The 13427-nt window shown below is 36.0% G+C and overlaps 1 protein-coding gene across 4 annotated transcripts in view; it reads right to left on the bottom strand.

Moving 5' to 3' along the window:
• Positions 1-300: 300 nt before the first annotated feature.
• Positions 301-13427, bottom strand: part of LOC121322259 (cordon-bleu protein-like 1) — a 42622-nt gene continuing 29495 nt past the window's right edge. For all 4 annotated transcript variants that reach the window (XM_041261951.1, XM_041261952.1, XM_041261953.1 and 1 more), the window contains 10 exons: positions 13040-13265; positions 10966-11004; positions 10626-10720; positions 9983-10204; positions 8802-8934; positions 5772-6018; positions 5310-5401; positions 2165-3654; positions 1196-1378; positions 301-571 (listed from right to left, as the gene is read on the bottom strand). In XM_041261951.1, coding sequence (XP_041117885.1) covers positions 494-571; positions 1196-1378; positions 2165-3654; positions 5310-5401; positions 5772-6018; positions 8802-8934; positions 9983-10204; positions 10626-10720; positions 10966-11004; positions 13040-13265 — 2805 coding nt within the window. In that variant the 3' untranslated portion in view covers positions 301-493. The remainder of the gene's footprint in view (positions 572-1195; positions 1379-2164; positions 3655-5309; positions 5402-5771; positions 6019-8801; positions 8935-9982; positions 10205-10625; positions 10721-10965; positions 11005-13039; positions 13266-13427) is intronic.

Genomic DNA, 13427 nt, shown 5'->3' with positions numbered 1-13427 from the left:
TATGATACTGTAAAAATACAATTCACTTTCAAAATCAAAATACTTGCAGATCAATGCAAAAAACAAACATCAAAAAAGCCAAATACGTCAAGGAAACAAGTGATAGAAGTAGATTTTTTAAAATGATCAGCAAACCCACTGAAGCAAAATATAATATTCTAGTGTGTGTGTGTGTGTGTGTATATATATATATATATATATATATATATATATATATATATATATATATATATATATATATATATATATATATATATATATTAATACCTAAATAATTTATAGCAAACAACAATTTTGGCAAATATTATAATACTCATTTAGTAACAAGAATATGAACAATTATCAAAATAATCAGTTTCAGAAGTACAGTATTTCAACTCCACTGCAGTCTTGAGTCACGCTACCTTGCATGTTTTGTACAATAAAGTACCTATTGATTTGGTGTTTATAATGCAGGTGGTTAAACGTAAGTCATCAAATGCAGTTTAAGTTGCTACTCTGTCGATGAAGAACAAGGTTGAGTTGGTATGGATCCTCCATTAACAGATATAGTATTCAATGCAACAGGAGCCTGGAAAAAGAACACAAATGTGTCATTATACAAAATAGTGTTATTGAATTACGTAACAGTACATCTGGATGCCACATGAAATGTTGCACAGTAAATATACGCAAACATACTGTTAAAGTATATACAAAAAAATAGCAACCCCAGAGCAAAGCTGCCATTCAACACAGAAGTATGTAAATGTGGCTGCCTGGCTCTATACATGCACAATTATTGTAATTATTAAAAGGAAAAAAAAAGGTATTCTTGCAAATACTGGTACTGGCAAACTTGCATATTATTTATAAAATGTTATATTACATTTACACAAATCACAGCTTACATAAGCACAAAGTCAGAGAAGATAAATGTAAAAAGATATGTGGGGGGGGGTGGGGGGGACCTTGATTCGTATGTGCTGTGCTGGCCTGGCCGTTGTGGAAAAAGTAGAATTGCTGTAAAACATGGTTTATGGCAAGACTACAGAGAAGTAATGTAGCAGACTAAATAAAACACAATCCTAAAATATAACCTAAATAAAAAGAATATCATCATTGTTTCAACTGAAAGCCAAACCCCTTATTTTACAAAAAAAAAAAAAACACTACAGTAATAATTCAGTAGTTTCAATATTTAGAAACCCTTTACCTTTTTCAATTTGGCAGCCCCGTCTCCTGACAGAATAGCATCTAGGAGGGTGTTGTGGATCTCCTCAGGGTCACCAATGTCAGATACCCGGGCGGGAGTCCCATTACCCAGTGAAGTGCACGACTGGGCTTGGACCTGCAGCTTCACCTGATGTTCTTCTGGTCTTTCCTGACAGTCATTTTCCTAGAATAAAAATAAACACTGTGTAACAATTTTTTTTTTTGAGATTTATTTCCTAATTGCTTATGTCTTATACTGTATTTACAGTATAATCGTAAATCTCGAAAAACTACTCACTTCTAAATCTTTTGTAGTCATTTTTGTATTACTTTAGTATAAATACATGTTAATTTGGATTCATATGTTGTTTTTTTCTAACTTTATGGGAACGAAAAGACACCCATTTGCCCGTTTTCCCTTTGGAAATAGTGATATTTTGAAATATCACTGTCCTGGTCACAAAAGCAAAGTTTGTGGGGAATAATAGCTATTTTCTATACTTTTGAGGCATAAGCAATTAGGAAATAACACTTACTACCCAGGAACAAAAATTGTGTTACATAGTGTAATCAGCAATATTAAAATAAAGAGAACTGGTCACTATAGAGGGAATTCTTCAGAGATTTGCAATCAAAAGGGACCGTCTGTGTGGTTGATCACATGACCTAACTGGAGTGAAATTTAACCAGCACAGGAAGGGATTTGGCACATGAATGTAGCAGTACCTTTTACTTGTAAATGTTGTCTTTGCATATTTGAAGTATACAACACAAGCACACATCCAAGAACCTTTCAATAGCAAAAAACAGTTACAATGCTAGTAGCGGTAAAACCTTGCTTCACAGGAATACTTTTAGAAATGTGTTTATATTTACCTTGTTTTCAAGAGTTAAATCAAGTTCATAGTGTATTACTGGACTTGTTCATATCATATATTGAATATTAAGAAAGGTGTTATTAAATATTTACCTGTACAGAACTGCAAATAGTATTAGATGATTCTTTTAAGACTTTTGATGGTTCTTTCACCTCTTTAGTATAACTTTGAAGAAAAGATGCACTTGGAAATTCTTGAGAAGTGTGAGCCTTTAAAGATGATCCTCTACTAAACTGAGCGCGCTTGACCGCCGAAGACACGGCAAGAGCAAAGGGAGATGGATATGGTTTAGGAGCAGCAAAACTTCGATATTTAAGGAAACTCAATCCTGCTGACCCTTTATTAGGATAACTTAGGGGCCTTGAAACCACTGCAGCTTCTCTTTCTTCTTTATCTTTTTCTACTGATATTTCAGACAAATTAATTGGTGGAGGGGGAGGAGAACTGGTTTCGTCTACAGTTTGAAGAGTCTCGTCAGGCGTGGCATCCTTCACATTTGCAGGGCTCTGGGGAGTCTCGTTAGGACCAGGGCTGGTACACCCTATGCCATGTTTACTAGCTGCTGAAGTTACATAATACCCAGGTGTTCTTTTTTGCTGTGGCAAGCGGAAAGACCCAGGTTTTGGTTTAGTAGCAGGTGGATTTTTCTTTTCTTCCACTCCTGACAGAGGTAGTGGCTGGCAGTGCGTCTCAGATGGAGATAAAGGTTGGCCATTACTTGAAGTTCCCGCAGCTTCTTTTACGGTTACTTGGGCCGTGTTATAAACTGATATTGCAGCTTCATTATGAATTACAACAAAGTCATTTTTGGCAGGTTGAACAGTTCCACCAGTGTTAAGACACTGAATCTCATTTGAATCAGAGGCACTCTGTACATCGGAGTACTGTGGTACCTCTGGATTGGAGTCGGTTAACGGAGTCAATATTTCTAGATTCCTAGTCTTGTCTTGGACCTCCAGTGTCACTTCAACCTCGTAGAACTTTAGCTTCTCCAAGGACTTTTGAGGCACAATTTTGTAAGTAGTCATTCCAATCTTTGGTATGTAGTCCCTTGTCGCTTCATTAGACGGCTTTGGTTTAGGCTCAGAGTCTCTCTTGTAGACCACAGGGCTTTTTGTTTGGCAGTCAGCAGTCTTTTCATAGGTTTGAGGTGTACATTCATTCTCTGTTAGATTTAATTTCTTAATTGACATATCCTGTGACCATCCCTCTTGTGTAGTCGAATTGATATCCGTTACAGTAGATGCATGTACTTTTTTTTCTGAAGTTATAAAATGTGTTTTAACAATACTTTGGTCCTGTATCTCTTCATTGGTCTCCTCAAGTGCTGGGTCTTCACTGTCCATTTCAACTGATGCTTGAATGGCTGCATCTATCATTTTCACAGATTTTCTAATAGCAAAATTAGTTTTAGGGTCCTGAATCTTTTCAAAGTCGTTTGTTTTTTCAGTGTCACATTCGTAACTGCTTTCATCTGCTGGCACGGCTATGCAGCTCACTGTAACCTGTTGCTCTTTTACAGGCTCCTCACTTGCAGTCACAGTGCATGTCTCCTCACTCTTGCATGTCACAGATCCCACTTCTGAAATGAACCCCAGAACAAAAGGTTTTACTCTTGTGCAATTTATACAATTATTTATATATATATATATATATATATATATATATATATATATATATATATATATATATATATATATATATATAATATTATATATATATTCCTGCAAAATATGCATCTCTAATTGTTTCAGATATGGAGGTTGATACCACCGTGTAACAATATTTTTATTTTTTTTGGTTCCTGGGTAGTAAGTGTTATTTCCTAATTGCTTATGCCTCAAAAGTATAGAAAATGGCTATTATTCCCCACAAACTTTGCTTTTGTGACCAGGACAGTGATATTTTGAAATTTACCTATTTTCCAGAACATTCCAGATAGATTCAGTGCTGAGTAAACTTGGAGTAACTTCTAGAACTTTCTAGAACTTTCCAGTAATATAAATAGTAGTATAAATACAGGGGCCTTAAGCCCACCAGTTCAGTTTAGTTCCAGCTGCCTAAGTGGATACATATCTGCATTTTTCTGAGATGGCATCAAGAGGCTGCAATGGTGGCATTCCTGATGGGTCTCCAAGGCAGTTTTACCAAGTTTCCCTGCTATCTTTGCCTTTGGGACAGCAGGGACACCAAGGCACACTACCACAGGCGGGACTGGCCACAGCGGACCGAGTTCTCTGTGGGGAGGAACAACGTCAAGTGGGAGCCACTGGTGGACCCCCGGAAGGTGCTGATGCCACCACTGCACATCAAATTGGGCCTTATGAAACAATTTGTCAGAGCTCTAGATAAGGAGTCAGCAGCCTTCAAGTACCTTCAAGACTTCTCCCCTAAGCTGTCTGAGGTAAAGGTCAAAGCCGGTGTCTTCGTCGGACCACAGACAAAGAAGATCCTGGAGTGCAATGAATTCCCCAAGAAGCTCACTAGTAAGGAGAAAGCGGCTTGGAACAGCTTTGTCACAGTGGTTCGGGGCTTCCTGGGCAATCACAAGGCCGAAAACTATGTGGAGCTGGTTGAGACTCTGGTGAAGAACTACGGCACAATGGGCTGTAGGATGTCCCTCAAAGTCCATATCCTTGATGCTCATCTTGATAAATTCAAGGAGAACATGGGAGGGTACTCGGAGGAGCAAGGCGAGCGCTTCCACCAGGATATACTGGACTTTGAACGCCGCTACCAAGGACAGTATAACAAGAACATGATAGGAGACTACATTTGGGGGCTGATTCGTGAAAGTGATTTACAGTATAATCGTAAATCTCGAAAAACTACTCACTTCTAAATCTTTTGTAGTCATTTTTGTATTACTTTAGTATAAATATATGTTAATTTGGATTCATATGTTGTTTTTTTCTGACTTTATGTGAACGAAGACACAAATTCGCCCGTTTTCTCATTGGAAATAGATAAATTTAAAAATATCACTGTCCTGGTCACAAAAGCAAAGTTTGTGGGGAATAATAGCCATTTTCTATACTTTTGAGGCATAAGCAATTAGGAAATAACACTTACTGCCCAGTAACAAAAATTGTGTTACATAGTGTATTTAACTTTGACTTGAATAATGACATGAAAATAATCACAAAAAAGAAAAGCGAAAGTGAAATGTACTTTCAATCCATTCCAGATTTAAATGCTAAATCACCCAGAGTCAGATATTATGTTTTTAAAACTTACCATTGTTCTGCAAGCCAGGAGTTACAGAATGCCCTCTAATTTCCTCGACACTGTGGTCACGCTCTTGGCTGTTTACAACGACGCTGGCTTGTCTGTCAACACAGGTTATTATTTTGTTTGAAATAAAAGTTAAAAGCACACCTGTCTAAAAACACTTAAACTTGTTATTGAAAATGGCCACTAAGATACTGATGCCTTGTACTTCCAAGTTGCTTTACATTATAGAAGTATAATAATTATAAAACAGACCATCTATATTATGTTGCCAACATTTGTGAACATCTAGTTGTAGTACAATATTTAATAGAATGAGAAGTGCATTTTTTTTTTGAACATGCAGTACATAAAAGTCAGAATGTAACGGAAGCAGGCTCTTTAAAATTCTGTACTAATGCTAAAATGCACCCCTTCTCCTACTGCCTGTATGGAGAACTAATAAGTGCTCTTCTCAAGAGTTCGTACTTGCCATCTGTGGTCATGCCACCTCTTTCACAGCTTTCAGACATAGTCGGGGAGCTCTGCCTGTCTGCACTATCAGCTAGTGAAGTAGGTTCAATTTCTGGAGTGTCTGATGGTAAATCAGACGATGTATAGGGGCGATGCACTGACTGTCGTTCCTGCATAGTGGTTCCTGAATCCTCAGTATTTGGAACAGTTGCTTCTTCCTTTTCATTTATTTCCTCAAGGCATTGTTGGGAGAAAACTCCAGCTGAACCCACAAAGAAAGAAAATATATAAAAATCACGCAAAATTAATAAGATCATTTAAAGTATCATACTGTGCATCTGGTTAAAGAAAAACAAATCTCCAGCCCAAATGTTTTAACTAAATCAATACTTTACAGATAATCATATTCGACAAAGAGGTTATTATCCACTAGACAATGGTCCTCAGACAAGGTCAATAAATCTCACATGTATTGAGCACTGTAGGGGGATATTAATACCATTATAAACCAAAAACACACACACACACACCCCAACCACTGAAATAAGTATGTGGGGAGGGTTTTAAAATAAAACAGAATCATTATCAAAAAGAATCATTTTTTGTGACTGACATATTTAAATAATTTAATTTAATATACTACATTAAATTTATATTAAATTAAATAATTTAATTTAATAGACTTGTATACTAAATTATAATAATGTCTATTATAATTTAAATATGTAATATTTAAATATATAATAAAAGAAATATATTTCTTCAGGACTCGTTTACTTAAAATGTGACATATGGTGAACCAAAACATCAGCGAACACAAAGTACAGGTAAACAATAAGGGTTTAATCGAATGAAAGCAATAGCAATGTTTCTGGGAGAATACAAAGATACAAAGTAAACACAGAAAACAGAATTTGCATAAAACATTTAATAAAACAAGAAAGGTGGTTACACTTTGGTGACAGAAATTACTAAAATAATCCCATAGACAGTATATAGGATTTTAAAAAATCCATTATATGAAATAAATTATTAGCTTTCCTGTAAACATTTTTTTTGTGTGTCCGATAGCACTCCAATTATAAAATAAAAACACACTCATTTCAGACAGCAATAGAACAAAAGTAAAGAAAAAACAGCATGTCAGAGTACGGCACACAATCTCATAGTGAAGGGGTTTGAATGGACAGAAACAATCAATACAAGACACAGAAGAAGAACAGGATAAATAAAAACGCCACCAAACAAGGAAGAGACGGCTGCAAGGGTGAAAAGCAGAAGCTTGGAGCAGGTAGAGAGGAGAAGGAGCTTGCAACATTTCAGACACTCATTCACTTCCTTCTTGAAACTCATCAATATCTGTAGATGGGAACAGAAACGTTACTCAGATTTGCAAATGATATGTACATGTAGTGTTCAGGAATGGCAGCTCCTCTTACAACTGAAAGGGTTATCATTTAGCCTAGTATTATCAATGCACCAAAGTTCTTTAACACTAGAAGCGCCAAGCCGGTCAATTTGATCGTTATATTTATATTGATATTTATTCATAAAATATAGCCTTTAATCCTGCCTGCCATTTTCAATGCAAATCAGTCCTGTCTACATTCTTTGAGTGCTTGAAAAGCACGCCTCTCTGTGTCATAGGTACCCCCCCTGTGTATAGCACTGCAGGTTCACTCTCAGCTCTATGCACAAAACAGTGGCGATCGGAAACCAAAAAAAAAAAAAAAAGCCTGAGACCATGGATTACTACAATGCCCCAAATATATATTCTGCTATGTTTCTGCTATGCAAGGGTTTGATTTGATGTTCATAAGTAAAACTTTTGAGTTTTATATGATCATTTGGCTTTCATTACCATACTATAGCTGTTTAAAATGACCAGTTTGGTGCTTCCAGGTAGTTTCAAAATTCCAGCGCTTCTAGTGTTAAACCATTGAAAATTATGAACTAAAACATTCAGCAGTCTTCAGCTGGTACTCTAAATCAGTACTGGCTGACAGGCTAGTAATATTTCTATGATTTTGAAAGGCATTTCACATTTCCAGATTGTGAAAAGGCACAACATGAAAATATGTAGACAATAATAATAATAATAATAATATTGATTGCATAAATATATACTAAAAGGTACTGGTATGCAAGCAAAAAACAAAAACAAAAGAAAAAAGCTTTCAGGTAGAAGGCCATGCAGGTGTTTTATAGAACATGTTTAAAGCTTTTAGAATGCATTCAAACTTTAAAATTACTACAGGCTATAAAAAAATATGCAAATTAACTACATAGGGTACTGGTAACGATGAAATCACTTGTAGCAATAGCATCAGTGCACCATAATTTCAGTAATGCATATACAGTAGGTGTCAGTGCATATGTTAAGTTTGTGATTTAAAAGTTGTTACAGAGCAGAAGTTAGAGTTACCAGCATCAAAATCCACTGAAATTACTGTAATCACTGAAAACAAGTATTAAAACATCCCACATGACACAGTGCAGAGCACCGACCTACTACACAAACAGATTCACTTTCAGGGATTTCATTTCAACATCCTAGACCATTATATTTTTCACAGAGCAGACTTTAGAACAAACATAAATGAAACCACACAGAAGTGTATGAAAGCATGTATATTTAAAACCAAGCATGAAACGTAATCTTTGTTATCAGCCCTTTTCCTCTCACATGCCAACTCAATCGTATTGAATCATGTAAAATACTAAGGCCATTCATTGTTATCTTATTTTTCATTCCCTGGCACACTGCAGTATATAATACATGTTTCTAGCAATATTTAACTAGGGTAACTTTACTGCTTTTGTTCTGAAACCAGAATCATATTTATTTCTTGAACTGTGGGATACAGTTATTGCTTCATAGAACACATGTACTTAATCTAAATGTGTGCTTCTACAAATGCCATTTACACGTGTTAGTCCAAATTCATTTACAGTATAAGACACAAATTCATGCTAAGATTTTGTGTTCATTGATATGCAACTATTGCTTTCATTTGTATTGGAATAAATCCTCATGAAGCCTACCTTTATTATGAGTCTCCTGCAGGGGCTGTTCTTGTGCCATTTTGCAGGGTGGTGCTGGAGGAGGTGGGGCTTTCCGTTTGGTACTCCTCAGAGAGGATTCAGAGGATGCTTGTCTGCTTATTCCAGCAAAATCCTGAAAAATGTAACAATTTATATAGTATTTGCTTCGTATGTAGACATTCAAAAACAAATAGGAACGAAATATGTCTGTATTGAATTGTAACAGTAAGTGAAGTTTAGAATGCCTAAAGAACAGAAAAAAAAAAAATCCGCCCTAAAATATTGTTTTTCTTGGATAATTAATGATAAACAAAAAAGTTGGCTTGGTAGAAAAAAAAAAAAAAGGTACAGGTTCTCAACTACTCCTCAACCTCAAATCTCTTTAATATTGTGTTACACCTGAGTAACTTTATGCAGACCAATTACATTTACATCTAGTGTTATAAATCACTCATATTTACAGCCCAGTTTTCTATAGCTGGTGAAGTCTGCAACATGTTGTACAGACCAGGTTTTTTGTTCCAACAATGTGCACAGCACACAAAAGGAAGCACTTCAAGCTTACTCACTAAATCTGTACTAATTACCTATATATGTCATCAAGCTCAAATCTTTCAAACAGATGCTTTCTTTCAATGATTTACATGTATTTTTTCTGTCTAATAATTGCACACCCTAAAGAATGTAATATTACTCATGTACTGCCAACTCAAACATTAAACATGTAGTAGTGTAAGGGTATAATAAAGAGGTACAGGTGGCTAAGGTGTTAGACCCAGCACACCACTCATAATGAATGATCAGTGTTAAATACACTGTTTCAATTGCAATTCAGTGTATTAGCTCAATAGGCTCTTTGTCCTATGAGAAGTAGTAGAATGCATCACTTGACTAAAAGGAATCTTGGTCTGTGTTAGTTTCTTAATTTCAGTTTAATGTGAATGGCTTACTAAACTCATTACACACCTCATTCATTTCAAAGTCTTTATTCCAGGACTTTGACTGTGTGATGTATAAGGTTAAGTTAAGCAATGGAAGACCACAGAGGTGTATGATCTATATTATATAACAAGTGGATCATCTCTGACATTCATTCACTTTCACTGGGACTCCAAATCATGCTACACACCAATATCCTCGACAAGCATGTGACGTAGTGCACAGCTAAGCTGGCCACTAACCTTCTCCCTTTCTGGCCGAGATGCAGGCTGTGTGTTCCTCTGCACGTTGCTCAGGTCCTGGGGCATGCTCGGTGAAGCAGTCATTGGAGGTAGGGGTGCTCGCCTCTTCTTCGGCATGTCTGAGAGCAGTGTGCTGGAGCTGTAAGTATGAGCACGGACACTTTGGGATGTCCGCATACCAGGTCTCTGAATTAAAGTCGGCGACGCTGGAGCACTCGCAGCCTGGAAAGAAACAAGAAAAAAAAAGAAAGATTATAAATAATATTTTAACAGATAAAGAGGTCATTCAAAATCAAACATAGCAAATGTACACAGCATGCCTTTTCAAGACCCCCCCCCCCTCCCCACATATGAAACAGGCCCTATATTTCCAAAATAAAATGTTACTCGCTGTGAACGTGGAAATCTACAGTTTTGACTGGTTCACTGTATTCTATACTGTGCAAAAACACACAGGTGTTTGGGTAATGCTGTGTTAAATGCAGCATCAAATGAAAAACCGAAGCTGGAAGATTGATTTTAAAAATATGTTTTTTAATCTGCTCGAGTCTAAGCCATTTTAGGTTCAAGTTGTAAGTGCAAACACTAGAAGTGTCAATTTGACATACTGAGACAGGAAACCATGTTATCAAACATAACCAACCTGTTCATTTTTTTTCTTGCTTCTTCTAAATATATTGAAGAATCCTTTGTTTTCTTTCTCCTTAAGAATCTCACTGCTTGTTTGGTCTATGTGATCTAGTAGAAACAAACAAAACAATAACAAAAGAAATACAGTTCAGAAACCTGCTTTTGATTTCTACAAAACAGCTTCAAAAATAAGCCTGTATTCACAATACCAAGGTAACAAAATACATATTTTATTTTGTAGTGCATTTTCAAAAATTTGACTTTTTTTTCAGTCTGAACTAGATTACCAAGTTCATTATGAAGATAGTCTTTTTTTATATTCATTAGATAATCAATGCTATGTATCACTGTACCTTGATGGACAGAAAAGCTGTGCAAACCTGAAGAAATGCCTGGAAGAGAAATACAATGACAATATGTGATTGTGTACACAATAAAAATAAAGCAGGACAGCGATATAATTACAGGTCACCGCGATTCATCTGTTTAGACACTGGGCTTTTTTCTTCTACAACATACTACAAGACAAGCTTATGAGGCAAGATTATCAAGCTTATGTTTAGAGTACATATTTTCTTACTTCCAGATTCACAAGCCTATGAACCTATTCTAGATCACCTGCTCTGCTATACTGTACCTCCATAAGAGGACTGGATGCTGCCTTACAATAAACTTCTGACTCTGCAGAATCCTTGGCACCCATGCCTACACACACGCAAGGCTGGAATGTGGCTACCACTAAAGACGTTTCAATTATCTGGTGAACTAAATACAATTGGAAAAGAAGTTATCCAATTGAAACGCCATGTCTACAATATAAAATATGTCACTGCTGTGAATAAATGGTTTGTAGCTGGGTTTTACTGAAGACTGAAAACGACACATGCTATGTATTACGTGGAATAATAAAAAAAAAAAAAAATACAAAAACGCCAACTCAATTCTGCCTCCCCTCCCATTTTAAAAATGAATTTTCTGTTTTATGTAAAGCTGCACAATTCACATATCACTTAATATTGTGGCTAGCTTGTTCTCCACTGAACAGACCAGGAAATGGCCTCCTAGTTACACTAGGAGGAAGTTAGGAAAGAGAGGAAGCCGTTACAGCTACATATCAAACATTTTTTCATTTAATTTTTTTTTTTTAAATGTAAGTGTATAGTGTTTGTCAAAAAGCTAAAGTGACGGCTTCCAACCACACATGTAATGTCACTTTAAAGGGCATTTAAAGGATTAGACTTAACCTTTGGCAGTGCTCTCAATTGTGGATTATACTTTTGACTGCTGATGCTTGTAGAACACATTTCATAAAGTACAATAAATCCTGTGTTTTGAATAGCATGCATGGGCGGTGGAAAGACCAGAACGAATACACATTTCACTGCCAGTGTATCAGTTTCCCCAACAGGATCAACGTGACGCTTCGCCAGAAGAGGTTCCGAATCACACAACACAAGTCCACCAATGCAGACGGCTACAGGTTCAGCACGAAAGTGATAAAAAGTACTTGCAGTTTATTATAATAAGTATAGTGGTTGTCTTTTGCCTAATTTACTTTGCAAGATTTTTAACAACTAAAAGAGCATGATGGGCCGAATGGTCTCCTCTCGCTAGCACAATTTCTTATTTACGGTGCACTGGGGCATTGCTTTGATGGAGACATTTGGCTTGAATACGTTTAAACAACATTATGTTCTAACAGCACGCAAGAGGAAGGCATCAACACTAGTGGCCTGTTTGTTTAGAAATGTAGCACTAAATATAATTTTATTAAATTATTTGTAAGGGGTGATTTTTAAAATATGTAACACTATAAAATTGAAAAAGGAACGCAGTGTTTAAAATTAAAGAACATAACATTTGCGTGTATTCCCTAATGCAACACATTACTGTGTTTGTTTAAAAAGACATCACTCAGGCATGTCTAGTTTAGCATTATACTGTGTTTACTAGTTTTATTGGTAGTTTACTTGTTGTAAAACATTTGAACAGTATAGATTTATGGAGGCGTTATATTATAGTGACTTCTTACGAATATAAGAAATGTTATAAACAAGAGGAGGTCCATTTGGCCCATCTTGCTCATTTGGTTGTTTATTGATCAAAGAACCTCATCAAGCCATTTCTTGAAGTAGCCTTGTAAATCAGCTTCCACAACAGTGTTTCATATATCATGATACTGTGTATTATCGTATCGATACTCCCTAAATGAGGTATAGCAGAACAATAACAGGGGTAGCAAAAGATTATAGAAGAACAATCCCCTAGACTGAAGTTGAAGAAAACACATACCAGTACAGGGAACCTAGTATTACAAATCTATAAGACAGGTTTTTTAAATACAACTTTTTTCTGACAAATAAATTTAAAATTGCACTGGGAATCTGTTAGTTTCTATCTTCTGCTGATAACTGCAATGTGACTCACCTCCAGTGTCCAGTGCATACACTTCTCTTAAGCCCAGATCATTGAGGGATTTTGTCAAGTCCAGACCCTCCCGGGACCGTTCCTCTTTAAGCAATACAATGTGCTTTGGATCAAATTCACATTTTTCACTAACTGCAGGGATCAGTTGTTGAAGAGGTACTTGTGGACTAACTCTTAAAATGGTTTTTTGAGTCTTTTTATAGTTTATTACCAGCCGGACCGTTGCCTGAAGAAACCAGAAACGTCTTGTTAGCTGGGCTGCTCAATGTGTATTGCTTTCTTTGTTAATTAATATTATAACACTTCAGTTCTTATGCTTGTCGCTTATCACAATTTAAAAAAAAAAAAAAAAAAATTTTTTTTTTTTTTTTTTTTTTTTTTTTTTTTT

The sequence above is a fragment of the Polyodon spathula genome, chromosome 10, assembly GCF_017654505.1.
Source record: "Polyodon spathula isolate WHYD16114869_AA chromosome 10, ASM1765450v1, whole genome shotgun sequence".
NCBI lineage: Eukaryota > Metazoa > Chordata > Actinopteri > Acipenseriformes > Polyodontidae > Polyodon > Polyodon spathula.
This window is presented reverse-complemented; position numbering and strand designations above follow the sequence as displayed.